The sequence below is a fragment of the Periophthalmus magnuspinnatus genome, chromosome 9, assembly GCF_009829125.3.
Source record: "Periophthalmus magnuspinnatus isolate fPerMag1 chromosome 9, fPerMag1.2.pri, whole genome shotgun sequence".
NCBI lineage: Eukaryota > Metazoa > Chordata > Actinopteri > Gobiiformes > Gobiidae > Periophthalmus > Periophthalmus magnuspinnatus.
Window position 1 is genome coordinate 1,201,286 of NC_047134.1, and position 15,808 is coordinate 1,217,093.

The window sequence follows — 15,808 nt, forward strand, 5'->3', positions numbered from 1 at the left end:
TTACACTGAAGTCTCTTTTTTCATGTTTCTTTATTATTTTAATGACAAACATGGCTGCTGACTTTGAATTAAACTGAACGTCTGAAAAGAAAGAAAATAGTACATAAACATAATAATATTTTAATGTCTCTATGGAGATGCTATTGCTTTGCCTGAAATGTTCCACAGTGTGATATTAAACTGTCTCTTTCATTTATGTTTGTATTGATAAAGAAATACCTTGAAAAATGCACATGCACTCTGGATGATTATCTCTATGTATTAAGGTACATTTAATGCCGTACGGTGAAATATTCCAATAACAATCAATGGAGGCAAACAGCTAACAGCGCCTCCACAGGAAAAGTTACATAATAGAGCTTTAATCATGGTCAGAGGAGACTGTTTTGTCTTGACCGTGTCCCGTGCGGCGTGTCGCAGGTGCAGAGGACCATCGCCAAGCAGATCCAGATGGTGAAGCAGATCGGAAAAGGCCGATACGGCGAGGTGTGGATGGGCCGATGGCGAGGAGAGAAAGTGGCTGTAAAAGTGTTCTTCACCACAGAGGAGGCCAGCTGGTTCAGAGAGACGGAGATCTACCAGACTGTGCTCATGAGGCACCAGAACATCCTGGGTCAGAACTTTACACACGTCACATGGACATCGCCGACACTTATCTCTCTGTAACTGCCTTAAAATATTCGTATTGGTGTTTTTATTTCACTATTTTGTCCGTCAGGGAAGGACAGAAGAGAGTCCTGAGATGTGCATATTGACAACTTTTATAGTGTCTCTCAGTATATATGTGTGTGAGGCGGGTTTTCCTCTGGTCTTCACGACGTTACACATGAACAAACTATAAGCAAAGTTGAAGGAGGTGACTCTTTTATAACCCTCTCAAAGTGGAGGTCACACACTCCTTAGTGAGAAGTCCTGGTGATCCCCCACACATTACCCACAAAATAACAACGCTAGAAAATACTTTACACCAGTTTTCAGTCTATAACTCCATTCACAAACCCAAAGCAAACAAACGGAACAAAGAGACAGTAGAGCGAGACAGTACTCCCATTAAGGCTGAAACTGTAAACAAAAGCTGTTTCCAGTTTCAGTGTCGTTAGCGCCTCCTTCAGACAGATATAAGACAGTGTCCAGCAGGAATCTGACCACAACTGAAGAAGCGTCTCGTAGGAGTGAAGACGTTTAGCTGCTCGTCCAAGCCACGGCTTGGACGAGCAGCTAAACGTCTTCACTCCTGCAACTTTTTGTCCAGGAGCGTTTGAGACACAACACAACTTCAACCAAACCCTGCTCTCCCTTTAGGCTTCATCGCGGCGGACATTAAAGGCACCGGCTCCTGGACTCAGCTCTACCTCATCACAGACTACCACGAGAACGGCTCCCTGTACGACTACCTCAAGTCCACCACGCTGGACAGTCAGAGCATGCTCCGACTGGCCTACTCCTCTGTGTCCGGACTGTGTCACCTCCACACCGAGATCTTTGGGACCCAAGGGAAACCCGCCATCGCCCACCGAGACCTGAAGAGCAAGAACATCCTGGTGAAGAGGAACGGGACCTGCTGCATCGCCGACCTGGGGCTGGCGGTCAAGTTCATCAGGTCAGGACTGAAGGAGGGGCTGGTAATGGGACTGTTAGGACGATGTTATGGACACAAACCTCCTTCTCTAAGCCTGATCTCGTCAGGTCTCAGAGGCAGGACTGGGTGTGGTTAGGGCTTGGATGGGAGGCCATTGGAATACCAGGTGGCACAGTGGGAAGTCAGTCGGAAAACTATTGTTGTGTCCATAGGAAAGAGACTTGCGTGGTGTGATTGTGGTGTTTGAGTGTTGGGACTGGCAACCTCGCTTCAGTCAGTCTGCCTGTTCTGCTTTTTGTCTTCTTTTGTGTTATACATTTTTACGCACAAAAATGATATGCAGATTTAGCTGAATAATTATTTTAAATACATTTAAAGTGTACATATATACAGAGGCTTGTTCTTTGGAGCCAGTTCTTCTATGTAATCTGGTTTGGGGCTGTTCACTTTCATAAGAAGCTGCTGTTCTTTTATCTGACAATCCAAAACAAAACTGCAAATGTTTGACAAATTGGGTTGGGTGGGAGATTGTAGTTTCATTTTTCTGTTTTGGCTTTTCAGACAAATGTGTAGAAAAAAAAAAAACGCGCATGGATTTGTCGCTAACCTCAGACGCGTGCTTGTTTTGCTCGCAGTGACACTAATGAGGTGGACATCCCTCCAAACACACGGGTGGGGACAAAGCGCTACATGCCCCCGGAGGTTCTGGACGAGACCCTGAACCGGAACCACTTTCAGTCGTACATCATGGCCGACATGTACAGCTTTGGGCTGATTCTGTGGGAGATCGCACGCCGCTGTGTCTCTGGAGGTGCGTTACACACAGAATATAAACATTATAATGCACGATTATTTATTTCCAGTCATGAAAACTCTACGTACATCATAAAAATGTGCGTTTCCCTTAACCGGACCTACTGAACTAGTTTGTCTGTTGTTGTCAGGGATCCTGGAGGAGTACCAGCTGCCCTACCATGACCTGGTGCCCACAGACCCGTCCTATGAAGACATGAGGGAGGTGGTCTGCATCAAGAGACTCCGCCCCTCTTTCCCCAACCGCTGGACCAGTGACGAGGTGAGACATGCATGAGTGTGGTCTGTACAGATACCCCGGGGCAGCTGGAGCCACAGACGGTGTAAAGTGAAACATCTTAAAAGGAGCTTTATCTTTACAATAAGTGTTTCTCTGTGTCCGCAGTGTCTGAGGCAGATCGGGAAACTCATGACGGAATGTTGGGCTCATAATCCGGCCTCCAGACTGACCGCTCTGAGGGTCAAAAAGACACTGGCCAAAATGTCCGAGTCTCAGGACATCAAAAAGTGAGAAGACGGCAAAGGACATCAAAGTGTGAGGGGTTCTCTGACCCAAAGGACATCAAAGTGTGAGGGGTTCTCTGACCCAAAGGACATCAAAGTGTGAGGGGTTCTCTGACCCAAAGGACATCAAAGTGTGAGGGGTTCTCTGACCCAAAGGACATCAAAGTGTGAGGGGTTCTCTGACCCAAAGGACATCAAAGGGGTTCTCTGACTCTCAGAACATCTAAGGGATTCACTGACCCTGTGGACTTCAGGGTCTGTGGCGTTCATTGACCACAGGACATTTGTGTATCTCAGGACACCTCCTTTTGGCAGCAGTTCAGACAGACCCCGGTGCAGTGACCCTGGTTCAGTGACCCCGCTGCAGTGACCCCGCTGCAGTGACCCCGCTGCAGTGACCCCGGTGCACTGGCCCTACAGACTCCTGGGGCCTTCGTTCCTCTGGAGTTGCAGCTGTGACTGGAGCGGCTCACACTCTGCAGAAAACATTTACACGAGTTTGACTGGCTTCAATGAAGATTATATATATATGTCCTTTGTTTTGACCAGTTTCGCTTTTGTTCTGTTTGTTTCTCTGTTTGATTTTTGGACTCTCAGGGTATTATCGATTAACCTTGTGCAGCAAGATGAACTCTTGTGATATTTGTGAGTTAAAAAAACTCAAGAAAATTCACCTGTCTCAGCGCCGCTGGTGTGAGTCGCCCCCCAGAGGTTTAGACCGGTCACACGGTTTGGGTGGAGCCAGTGGTGAAGCAGCGAGAGCCGTCCCAGATAAATGTGTGAACTTACTGCAGAGCATAACACGTTAGCCAGGTTAATGTTTGGCTAGTTTTAATATTTATGTAAAAAAAAAAAAGAAAGAAAAAAGTCAAGTAAGGAACAAAAAAAATCACAATCAAATCTGTTGAAAGACTGACCATGAGTAGAAACTGAAATGTAAACTTCGCAGATGAAGACTGATCATCTTTCTCGCTCGTGTATCTGTTTTTGCAGTGCACACACTACTGACCTGTTTGTGATGAGAACTTTTCTATTGTGAATCTTCTGCGTTTGTGCTCATTTGTATTGTGAATATAAATGCCATCGTGCTTTCTGTGAAAGCGGCTGTCGCTGTTGGCGTGGACGCGCCCCAGACTCGTGGACGCGCCCCAGACTCGTGGACGCGCCCCAGACTCGTGGACGCGCCCCAGACTCGTGGACGCGCCCCAGACTCGTGGACGCGCCTCAGACTCGTGGACGCGCCTCAGACTCGTGGACGCGCCTCAGACTCGTCTCGTGGACGCGCCTCAGACTCGACTCGTGGACGCGCCTCAGACTCGACTCGTGGACGCGCCTCAGACTCGTGGACGCGCCTCAGACTCGTGGACGCGCCTCAGACTCGACTCATGGACGCGCCTCAGACTCGTGGACGCGCCTCAGACTCGTGGACGCGCCTCAGACTCGTGGACGCGCCTCAGACTCGACTCATGGACGCGCCTCAGACTCGTGGACGCGCCTCAGACTCGACTCGTGGACGTGCCTCAGACTCGACTCATGGACGCGCCTCAGACTCGTGGACGCGCTTCAGACCCGTGGACGCGCCTCAGACTCGTGGACGCGCCTCAGACTGACTCGTGGACGCGCCTCAGACTCATGGACGCGCCTCAGACTCGTGGACGCGCCTCAGACTCGTGGACGCGCCTCAGACTCGACTCGTGGACGTGCCTCAGACTCGACTCATGGACGCGCCTCAGACCCGTGGACGCGCCTCAGACTCGTGGACGCGCCTCAGACTGACTCGTGGACGCGCCTCAGACCCGTGGACGCGCCTCAGACCCGTGGACGCGCCTCAGACTGACTCGTGGACGCGCCTCAGACTGACTCGTGGACGCGCCTCAGACTCGTGGACGCGCCTCAGACTCGACTCGTGGACGCGCCTCAGACTCGACTCATGGACGCGCCTCAGACTGACCCGTGGACGTGCCTCAGACTGACCCGTGGACGCGCCTCAGACTCGACTCGTGGACGCGCCTCAGACTCGACTCGTGGACGCGCCTCAGACTCGACTCGTGGACGCGCCTCAGACTCGACTCATGGACGCGCCTCAGACTGACCCGTGGACGTGCCTCAGACTGACCCGTGGACGTGCCTCAGACTGACCCGTGGACGCGCCTCAGACTCGACTCGTGGACGCGCCTCAGACTGACTCGTGGACGCGCCTCAGACTCGACTCATGGACGCGCCTCAGACTCGACTCGTGGACGCGCCTCAGACTCGTGGACGTGCCTCAGACTGACTCGTGGACGCGCCTCAGACTCGACTCGTGGACGTGCCTCAGACTCGTGGACGTGCCTCAGACTCGACTCGTGGACGCGCTTCAGACTCGACTCGTGGACGTGCCTCAGACTCGTGGGCGTGCCTCAGACTCGACTCGTGGACGCGCTTCAGACTCGACTCGTGGACGTGCCTCAGACTCGACTCGTGGACGCGCCTCAGACTCGACTCGTGGACGCGCCTCAGACTCGACTCGTGGACGCGCCCCAGACTCGACTCGTGGACGTGCCTCAGACTGACCCGTGGACGCGCCTCAGACTCGACTCGTGGACGCGCCTCAGACTCGACTCGTGGACGCGCCCCAGACTCGACTCGTGGACGTGCCTCAGACTGACCCGTGGACGCGCCTCAGACTCGTGGACGTGCCTCAGACTGACTCGTGGACGCGCATCAGACTCGTGGACGTGCCTCAGACTGACTCGTGGCCGCGCCTCAGACTCTTGGACGCGCCTCAGACTCGACTCATGGACGCGCCTCAGACTCGTGGACGCGCCTCAGACTCGACTCGTCGTCTCGTCTCAGACTCGACTCGTGGTCTCGTCTCAGACTCGACTCGTCGTCTCGTCTCAGACTCGACTCGTGGTCTCGTCTCAGACTCGACTCGTCGTCTCGTCTCAGACTCGACTCGTGGTCTCGTCTCAGACTCGACTCGTCGTCTCGTCTCAGACTCGACTCGTGGTCTCGTCTCAGACTCGTGCTGACACTGTGTGGCAGACCTGCTCTGGGCTTTAGACCTGAGTCTGTATCCTGAACTGTGCTGAACAATGGACGTGCTGTTTCTGTGTTAAGTTTAATGTGAGAAATAAAGTTTATATGAGCAAAGTCTGTGTCTTATTGAAATATGTATATATTTCTTAATATTTATAATAAGATTAATATCAAATACTGTATTCTCCGGACTGTACGTCTGTCGTAACGTCCGGGGGACCAACGATTTGGACTCGGAGTATAAAGTTGAACTGACTTTATTTACACACATGGAAATGTAAATGTAGATGAACGGAGCAGATAGTAGAGAGCAGGGTCAGGGGCTGAGGTGTTCGTACCAGTTGTGGAGAGCTGGGTCGGAGGCGGAGGTGCAGGGTAGTGTTGTGGAATTTCTAATGGTCAAAAAGTCTTAAAGATATAAAAATAAACAGAGAAGTTGTCTTGAATCAAAGGTCTGGTTTATTGAATCAACTGTGCACAATTGTCAAAGAGCTGTGTCCCTAACGGTGTCGTCTCGCCCTCAGCTGACAAATGTAAACAATACAGAGGATTTATACCACCAAAACAATCTTGCCAGTTTGGTCTAATCGAAGTGGCTGGAGGACGCCAGACACAAAAGACATAACAACATAACAGATAGTATTATGAAGGTTAGGTCAAAATGATCCATAATAATACAAATAAAGATTTATGCTAAAGAAAGACATAACAGTAGAGAGCATAAGCACAAATAAACTAGACTGAGCCAAGCGGAACTGTACCACGGTGGATACACTGATGATCTTGTGCCATGTGGTGGATCCTCAGTCCCTTTGTGCTCCACAGGTGGAGGCTGGATCGCTCATAGGCTGCAGGTGTGTAGAGGGTGGTGCCAGAGTCTCCGCCCAGCTCCAGACAAGGACACAGAAGAGAGAGGGAAAGACAGCACAGAAACACAGGGACACACTGGGATGTTGACAATGTCGCTCTGGAGTATAAGTCGCACCAGCTAAAAAAATGTATAATAATGAAGAAAAAAACATACAATACAATATTAACAGTTAATCAGATAAATAAAGCACAAAAAACTACAAGTTTACTCTGGATCTCACTCCAAATCAATAAATCCACTGAATTCTTCATCCTCGGTGTCACTTCTGAACAAATCCACCCACTCCAGAGGAAGATGAAGCCCCGCCTCCTCTTCTGTGTGGCTCATCAGACTCAGCAGAATATGATTTTCTTTCAGGGGCGTTTTGTTCAGTGTTTCTCAGATGTCTTTAAATTAGCGTAATGTTTGATTTTTTAAATATTCAGTTGTACAGGAGGAGTAGATACTGGTATAAGTCTAGAGCGCCCCCGTGTGGTCGTCACTGTGACAAGAACCAACATGTGAAATTATATATTTGAATAATTTCACATATAAGTCTCATCGTATAAGTCGTATAAAGTGACAGATTTACAGAAACATTGTCCCATGTGTTTATGTTATAATTTGGTGTTTTGTTTCTTAAGGCAACTGTCCAATCAGAAACCAGAACGAGCCTCACATGAGCCTCTCATTTGGGTCGCCAGTTTCAAAGGTGACGCCACTAGGCCACGTTACAGGTCAGATCTGTGGAGAGGTGAACCTTATAAATGCTTTTTTTTTTTTTTTTTGACATTTTTTCCACAACTAAAATATGTGAAAATGTTTTGTATTTATTTTGTTTTATTTACCCAGGACAGTGAACATGGATCAACATTTCTGAACATGTACCACAATTATCCAGAGGGTTTTTTTCATCTGTGGTCCCTGGACAGACGGGAAAACGGTCGCCCTAACAACGCAGAGTTAAAGTTAAATAAAGGGAGTGTAAGTGTGTTTAATGCTGTACTGCAGAACATTACAAGAATGGCAAAAACAGCAGCACTAAGAGGCCTGTTAGCGTAAAGGTCACTGCGGCGTGTTCATATCCACGTAATGTCGCCACTGATCACATATTTGTCCAACGGCGACTTGTAACGTGTCTGTCGCGCGTCACGTGACCAACGAGGTCATTTTAGACGCAGTGAGAACGCGACATTCTGTTCCCCGACAAACTGCCACTACTTCACAGTTTCACCCGGCGACTGTGGGACGAGCCGTTTAAACCCGTCGCTGTGTCAGAAGAACAACGCCGTGTAAATGTTTTTAGTGGAGACGAGGACGACAGACTCAATATCTCAACCGTTTGTTGAACTTTGATACGTGTGAGTGTGAAGAACGCGAGTGCAGACCGGGTAAAGCAAAATCACAAGGGCCAAAATTAAAAACGGAGACAAAATTCTTGGGCCAAACTCAATATTGACCGACCACCCTCCATTTTTTTCTGTTTCTGTGCGTACGCGGCGCCCATCTGCCCGCAAAATGTTAAGTTCTCACGCAGAGAGAAAGAGGGAGGAGCCGCAAAACAAAAATGTCCGCCTTTAACCCTTGAATTATGAAAGCCTTGGTCAAGATTTTTGTGTTTTTATTCTTCTCAGGACGTGAAACAACATTGTGAACTGCCTGTAAAAATGAATTAACTTGTGTTCTATTGTAAATATACAGACACGTGTTTCTTTTTATGCTTTGGGAAATTTTAACACTGTATAGGCCTGAATAAGAAAACCAATTAGAGGAAATTCACTTGTAGTTACACCGACTCACCACTGAATTGACCTCAATGGAGTGTGGCAGCAGAGAGCACTGCAGACGCTGATATTTGCAGTTCCACATAAACCGATGCATTAAAGAGAAAGTTATGTTTTAGTTGTTGTCCACTGCAGTGACCGCTGTGCACCAGAGGGTTAAAAAGAGCGGAGAGAAGGAGGAGGGACCAGGTGAACGTGGGACATTTCAGACCCGACAGTTTCAAACATAAAAACCCGTGTGTGTGGCGTCGTGCGCAAACAGGTCGACGCCGGCTCTTCTCCTTCTGATGCTTCAAGGTGAGTCCGTTTCTACAATTCAAAGCTTTATAAAGTTTGCATCCGTGTGTTTTTTTTATTACAGGTGAGTAATTGCCAAATAAACCTTGGACATTTTGATTCCAGAGACGAGAAACAGATCAGAGTTTAACCTGTGGATGTGGTTTATGGGTAATATCTCTGCAAATACTGGGCCTATCCGCATGAAACGAACGGCAAAAGAACTGTGAAATATGTTATTCACACTCGCGCAAAAAAGAGCTGACGTCATTCCATCAAAAATGTTACATGTTAAGACTTTAAATAAGAAGCTAAACCAACTTATCCAACTAAAGGACAGATTGTTCTTAAGTTTAGTTTTGAGGTATCTGTAGTTTTAAGTACATTTTGACATTGATGCTTTTAGTTTAACTTTTACTTTGCTACATCTTTTTGAAAAGTAAAAGTATTTTGTGTTATTGTTTGAGACCTGGACCTACGTTTTAAGTTCATACAACAAAATTCAGTCCAAATCACCACATCTGAAGTTTTATTAAATGTCAAAATCTGCGCACGATGCTTTTACTTTACCCTGAAAAGGTTTTAGACGTCGTCCGTGCATGTTTGAGTAATCTAGCGATCTCTCCCGGGTCCTATTCAAACCCTCATTACGGTTAGCTGTAAGATTCTGTACGAGGCTCCGCCCACAAACCTACATCGCCCACGCTCCCACACGACAATCCTCCATAAATATACAAAAACATTACACAAAACTGTGCACTATGACGTGACAAACCTGGTGTGATGTGCAGGAGTTTGATTAGTGGGACGCGGCTGATTGTGCTAGAGCTCTGAAGGGGGAGGGGCTTAGAAGTAAAATAGCGCCTCTTTAAACCTCCACTTGGACATGGCCTTCCTGGGATACTCACCTCGCTCTGCGGTCGTCTTTCGCTCTGCGGTCGTCTTTCGCTCTGCGGTCGTCTTTCGCTCTGCGGTCGTCTTTCGCTCTGCGGTCGTCCTTCGCTCTGTGGTCGCTCTGCGGTCGTCTTTCGCTCTGCGGTCGTCTTTCGCTCTGCGGTCGTCTTTCGCTCTGCGGTCGTCCTTCGCTCTGTTGTAGTTGCCCCTGGTGCTCAGAGAAAATCGACCAAGGACTGGACGATCTCCGCCCCTTCCCAAGTGACCACGGTCCTTGGCTCGTGCCTGAGTTCAAGAGCTTCTCCTGGAAAGCACGACCCACTGAAGTGTGTGTGGTCGGTCAGTTATGGGCTGATCCCGCCCATTTTTTGTCCATATTTGATTTAACTGTGTTTTTAATTTTCTCAGTAACAAAAGATGGAGCTGAACAAAGAATATTTGTTTTTTTTTCCAACATGAACACCAGTTTAAACCCTGGGCCAGGAGTGGACAAACTGTTTGACGCTCGGGCCACAGTGGGTCTAAATGTGACAGGGGGCGGGGCCAGGACAGGGGGCGGGGCCAGGACATATATGTGTAAATATGACATTAAACATTTGACCTGTAACATGGAGCAAAGTGTGAATATACAAGACTCATTGTATACATTGTTTTCTAAATGTATTCTTTTTAAAAACTGGAGAAAGTTTTGTTTTTGCTGATTTGAATCCAACCAAAAATCTTGCCTTGGTTCTTGACTCTTGAGTTTCTTGTCACATCAGACACACAGTCTTTGATCAGACTTGTGTTGTCTCTGTGTTAAACACTCAGAGCTCACTGTCCACTTTTCTTTTCTTTGATAAACTCATTTTTGCAGAAGAGCCGATAAAAGAATAAGAGAATGACACATGAGAACAAGGTCGACGTAGCTGAAGTGCGCCCTCTTTTGGGGAAATGTTGACATTACAGGGGAAAGGTAAATTGACCAAGGTTTACACTTTATCAATTTTAATATGATTTTGTCACGGGCCGGATTAATAAACCCAACGGGCCATGTTTGGCCCCCAGGCCGTAGTTTGCCCACCCCTGCCCTAGAATAAATTCATTTTCTGCCTCTGTTTTTAAATTATTGTCTGTTAGAATTTTTCTCTTTCTAAAATCACAAGGTGGTCGCTGCAGTTGCCATGGTAACAGAATCCATAAACTCTAACTTTATTACACTCATTGTGTACGACTGTGAGACACTTTAGAAACCGCCGTGTGATTATGAACAGCTATAGTCTATTGACCGTATTCAGCCCCGCCCTAAAACACTAAAACACACTTTCTCTATAGTAGCACAAAATGTTTTGGTGCTAAAATCTGGTATAAAGTCGGTCAGTTTGTATCAGATGTTCAGTGTTTATCTGCAGCAACAAGTCCAGACTGCTGCGATTCTCTGGGAGGTTTTAAAGCAGCTCTGTAGTTCCTGTAAAATCTATTTGCTTCAAGATCGACAACTCCATACAAAATAATGCAGCCCACATGACGATGGCGGCGCCCACGGCAATGTCCAGAATAAGGTGACCAGAGTGATGATGTCACTTCCAGGTCCAACCAGAAACTTCACAACTGATTTCTAGTTTTGTTTTTGTTTCTTCTTCATCAAACGTGAGCCAGTTAACTTTCCAAAGAGAATATTTAACCAAAACCTGTGTCAGATATGTAAATAATGTGGTAATAATCTTATATAACAGGATTACAGGTGTGTAAATCTCACTACCATCACTGCTAATGCTAGCTACGCCTAGCTTAGCTTCTTACCTCAGCCTCCTTTTGCACTTTCTGTCACAGTTTTAACCATAGATCCAGGCTTATAACCTTCTTAGCTTTAAACGACGGAGATCTCTGTATAATATATATATTTATGTGCTAAAAAAGAGGAACATGCTCATTGTTTTCAGTCAGATGACGAACCCCAAACTGACACCACACATAACAACTGCATCACATCCTTTTACAAAACCTTTACCAGGTTAATTGTGTAGTATGTGTAAGCTTTCTTTCTGTTAGCTAACAAGCTAGCTCTGCTTTAATGAACTACCTTCACAAAGATGAATCTCGACTATAGATTGTTTATCGAAGTGGACCGAGGGACTGTGCGTATCATGGCAACCAATCAACCAATCAGGAGCGAGGTTGTTGAACGCACAGAGCCCTTTGCGTCCAGGTTGCTAAGGCGTGAGCGACCTTGGCAACAGAAGGCGCCTGAATGGTCTGTTTTTAATCTGTACACTTTTATTGATGGACAAATTAGCAAAATAAAAACGCCCGAATCACGTAGAGAAGGTGATGTGAACGTTTTAAGGTCAAAATGATTTTAAAGCCCTACAGCAGCAGATGTAAACACTTCTAGCCCAATAGCGGCAGTTAGCGAAGCCAGTTAGCATCTATACAGTCAGTGAGTTCGAATTCAAAGATACAGCAGCTAATGTGTTTTAGCCTGATTTAATCTCTCCTCAGTGCATCAGCAGAAGTCAAAGTGTAAAAGTGCACTGTATTTTCTGGACTATAAGTGTGACTTTTTCCATAGTTTGGCCGGAGGTGCGACTTATACTCAGATGCGATTTATATGTGAACCATTGAAAATTTTAAACTTCAACATTTCTGTAATTTAAAACACTACATTAACTGTTAATATCTGACGTTAACAAACCAGACACGTGTTCAGTTCTGTCTGTGCTTCATGGAGCTGAATAAATATAAATGTGTTACGTTAGCGTTAGCATTAGCGTTAGCGTGATGTACTGATATTCAGCCTGTTGTTCCACATTTTATTATTATTATTAGAACTTGACTCTAAAGATAAAATGTCTGTTCTTGGTCACTACTTCCTGTTAGCGTCACTACTTCCTGTTAGCGTCACTACTTCCTGTCCAATTTTATCTCTATGTTTTAGCGGAATCTTGCAAAAATTAATAAATACTGTTCTCTATTTTATTATTATTATTATTATAACTTTCCTTTAAAGATAAAATGTCTGTTCTTGGTCTTGGATTTGTAAAATAAATTTAACCCCAAAAATGCATCCTTATATATGACTTCTATATGTTTTTTTCTACATTATTATGCATTTTATGGTTAGTGCGACTTATACTCCAGAGCGACGTTTAGTCCAGAAAATCTAGTCACTGTCGACGTGTGTCCTCCAGATGTATTCATGTGTTTAACTGTCTCTGCTGCAGACTTTGTTCCTCCCTCGTTGCTCTTCTGACGTGACCTTCAGACGATGGAGCTCTGGAGGTCAAGAGGGAGGTGAGCTCTGTGGTCCTGCTTTTTTACTTCTTTCATTATTCTCTTATTCCTTTTACTTGTATTTATTGCCTAACATTTTATTTTAATTAGTATTCATTATGGTTTGTGTTTGATTTAGCTGTTTCTTAATAACAGCTGGTACATTGTTGTGTAATTCCTCCAGGTTCTACAGACACAAGCGGTTTCATCTACTGTCGAATTTATTAGTGACCATCCTGCACATGAATCCAAATAAATACACAGTGAAACCTAAAGAAACACACAGACAAACCCATAATTAACTTAAGAAAAAATACATAAAACAGACAAAAACTCACCTCGTACCTCACCTGTATAACTTTAAACTTTTGATTACACTGTGCTGCTGCGCCCTCTAGTGACACTTCACAAAATGACATCAAAATAATATAACACATAAAAACACATAAAAACTCAAATGTGGCAGTTGCATTATTGTCTGATAGAATTTTTCTCTTCCTAAAATCACAAGATGGCCGCCACAATTGTCATTTCGTTCTTATATTGTCTGTGTGTTTAAATCTGTCCCTTTAACCAAACCGTGATCCACTCCTGCCCCGTGAACCCGCCCTCCCTCACCTGGACCCTGGAGGGGGCGGAGCTGAGCTGGCACCTGCACGCCGACAGGGGGCGCTGGGTCACCTTCTCCATCCCGCGCTCCAGTCTGGGGGGAACTCTCAGGCTCCAGTCAGTCCTGAGAGCGTCCTGTTTGAGCCAGAGCCGAGTTTAAGTTCAAATGTGACGTGCTCATGTCCAGAGGAAATCGTTATTTACAACAACAAGTTAATTAATTAATCAACCGACGAATCAAACTTTATTTACAGAGCACTTTATAAGACTCAAGGTGTTTCCCAATAAAACCAACACAATATAAGAAGATTCAACCTGTCGTGTTTCTGCAGTTTGAGCCTGGACTGAAACAGGCAAACCAGGGCCAGTTTGTTCCAAAGTAAAATTATTTAAATGATTTTACTCTTTAAAGTTTATTTTGAGTTAAATATGAGGCAAACAGTCATGAAAACACAACATTTAACTGCTAATAAACAGACCAGTACAAGCCTAACTGACTTTAGTCTAATATTTCATGTGTTTGGTCATTACAGGTCAAATATTTAGTCTCTTTTCAAACTCTATCGACCTTATTAGGCCCCGCCCACTTTTGCCTCTAAACGCTCCAAACGACGCTTTTCCGTGTGGTGGCACTTCCGGGTTAAGGGGGAATTCTATTCAATGGTGAATTTGGGAAAAGTTTCCCTCAAAAACCTGATATGAAGTAGAGTTGAATGTGTAAAATGAGTCACGTTCATGTAAGTCGACACTTCAGGATTCAAACCCTCACGTCCCTGTACAACCTGCTGTCCAAATAGTTCTGCTGAGTTACATTTGATTTTGTGTGATTGTTGCTGTTCTTTTCTCCTTTTTTCTGTCGACTGTTTAACATCAACCCGCCGAGAGACTGAAGATGGACGTTTTTAAATGTTTATTCAAATGTGCTGTCACTTTGCCAATAAATAAAATAAAGAAATAAGAAAAAAAAACATGTTAATATTGATATATCTTAGCGACGCTCGGCTAACCCCACACAGAGAATGAGACTCTGCACTTCTGAGACAATCTGAGCTGTAGCAGCGTCGTGAAAAGAGCTGATTAAAACTAAAAGAAAGAGTGAAATGTGAATGTATGAGCTCACCTGTGATATTTTTGATTCTCTTGACAAATTCACTGTATCCATAGTTTTTTCTACGACTAATCCCACAGCTTTTAATGAAATGTGACCTGTTTTAAAATCTCCTCCAGGGACTGGTGTTTGTGAATGATCCTTAAACACAGTCAAACCTGCGTCAGATTAATGTTAATGAGTGTTTGTTGTATAAAGAAATAGTTGAGTTTAGTCTGAGAGTCTCTTCATAGGCTATATAAATGGACACAATGCATTTTTCCTGAAGATCTGTGCAGACGATTGAAAGGTTTTTATTCTGCCTCTTCTGTTTTAATGTTAATTTTATGATGATTATTTGTGATTATTTATGTTTTGATTTGTGTGATTTTAATGACTTTCTTATTCTGTAAAGCTCTTTGAATTACTTTGTGTACGAATTGTGCTGTACAAATAAACGTACTTTGCCTTTGCCCTTGCTAACCTGCCGCCGCCGCATTACAAACAGGAAGTGATCACGAGCGACTTCCTGCTCCATCGACTCTGGCTCCAATTCACTTTCTGTGACACTCACTCAGTCCACGTCTTTATAGTTTGATGAGGTGATTGTGACAGAGTGAACAGGTGTGAACAGGTGTGAAAAGGAGTGAACAGGTGTGGACAGGTGTGAAAAGGAGTGAACAGGTGTGGACAGGTGTGAACAGGTGTAAACAGGTGTGAAAAGGAGTGAACAGGTGTGAAAAGGAGTGAACAGATGTTAACAGGTGTGAAAAGGAGTGAACAGGTGTGAAAAGGAGTGAACAGGTGTGAACAGGTGTGAAAAGGAGTGAACAGGTGTGAAAAGGAGTGAACAGGTGTAAACAGGTGTGAAAAGGAGTGAACAGATGTTAACAGGTGTGAAAAGGAGTGAACAGGTGTGAAAAGGAGTGAACAGGTGTGAACAGGTGTGAAAAGGAGTGAACAGGTGTGAAAAGGAGTGAACAGATGTTAACAGGTGTGAAAAGGAGTGAACAGGTGTGAAAAGGAGTGAACAGATGTTAACAGGTGTGAAAAGGAGTGAACAGGTGTGAAAAGGAGTGAACAGGTGTGAACAGGTGTGAAAAGGAGTGAACAGGTGTGAAAAGGAGTGAACAGGTGTA

The 15,808-nt window shown here is 45.3% G+C and overlaps 1 protein-coding gene across 1 annotated transcript in view; it reads left to right on the forward strand.

Annotated features, from left to right (window-relative positions):
- bmpr1ba (bone morphogenetic protein receptor, type IBa) overlaps positions 1–2,940 on the forward strand; it is a 52,976-nt gene extending 50,036 nt beyond the window's left edge. The window contains exons 7-11 of the mRNA XM_033973224.2: positions 421–613; positions 1,303–1,600; positions 2,215–2,390; positions 2,524–2,654; positions 2,778–2,940. Of these exons, the coding sequence (XP_033829115.2) occupies positions 421–613; positions 1,303–1,600; positions 2,215–2,390; positions 2,524–2,654; positions 2,778–2,903 (924 nt within the window). The 3' untranslated portion in view covers positions 2,904–2,940. The remainder of the gene's footprint in view (positions 1–420; positions 614–1,302; positions 1,601–2,214; positions 2,391–2,523; positions 2,655–2,777) is intronic.
- Positions 2,941–15,808: the final 12,868 nt, after the last annotated feature.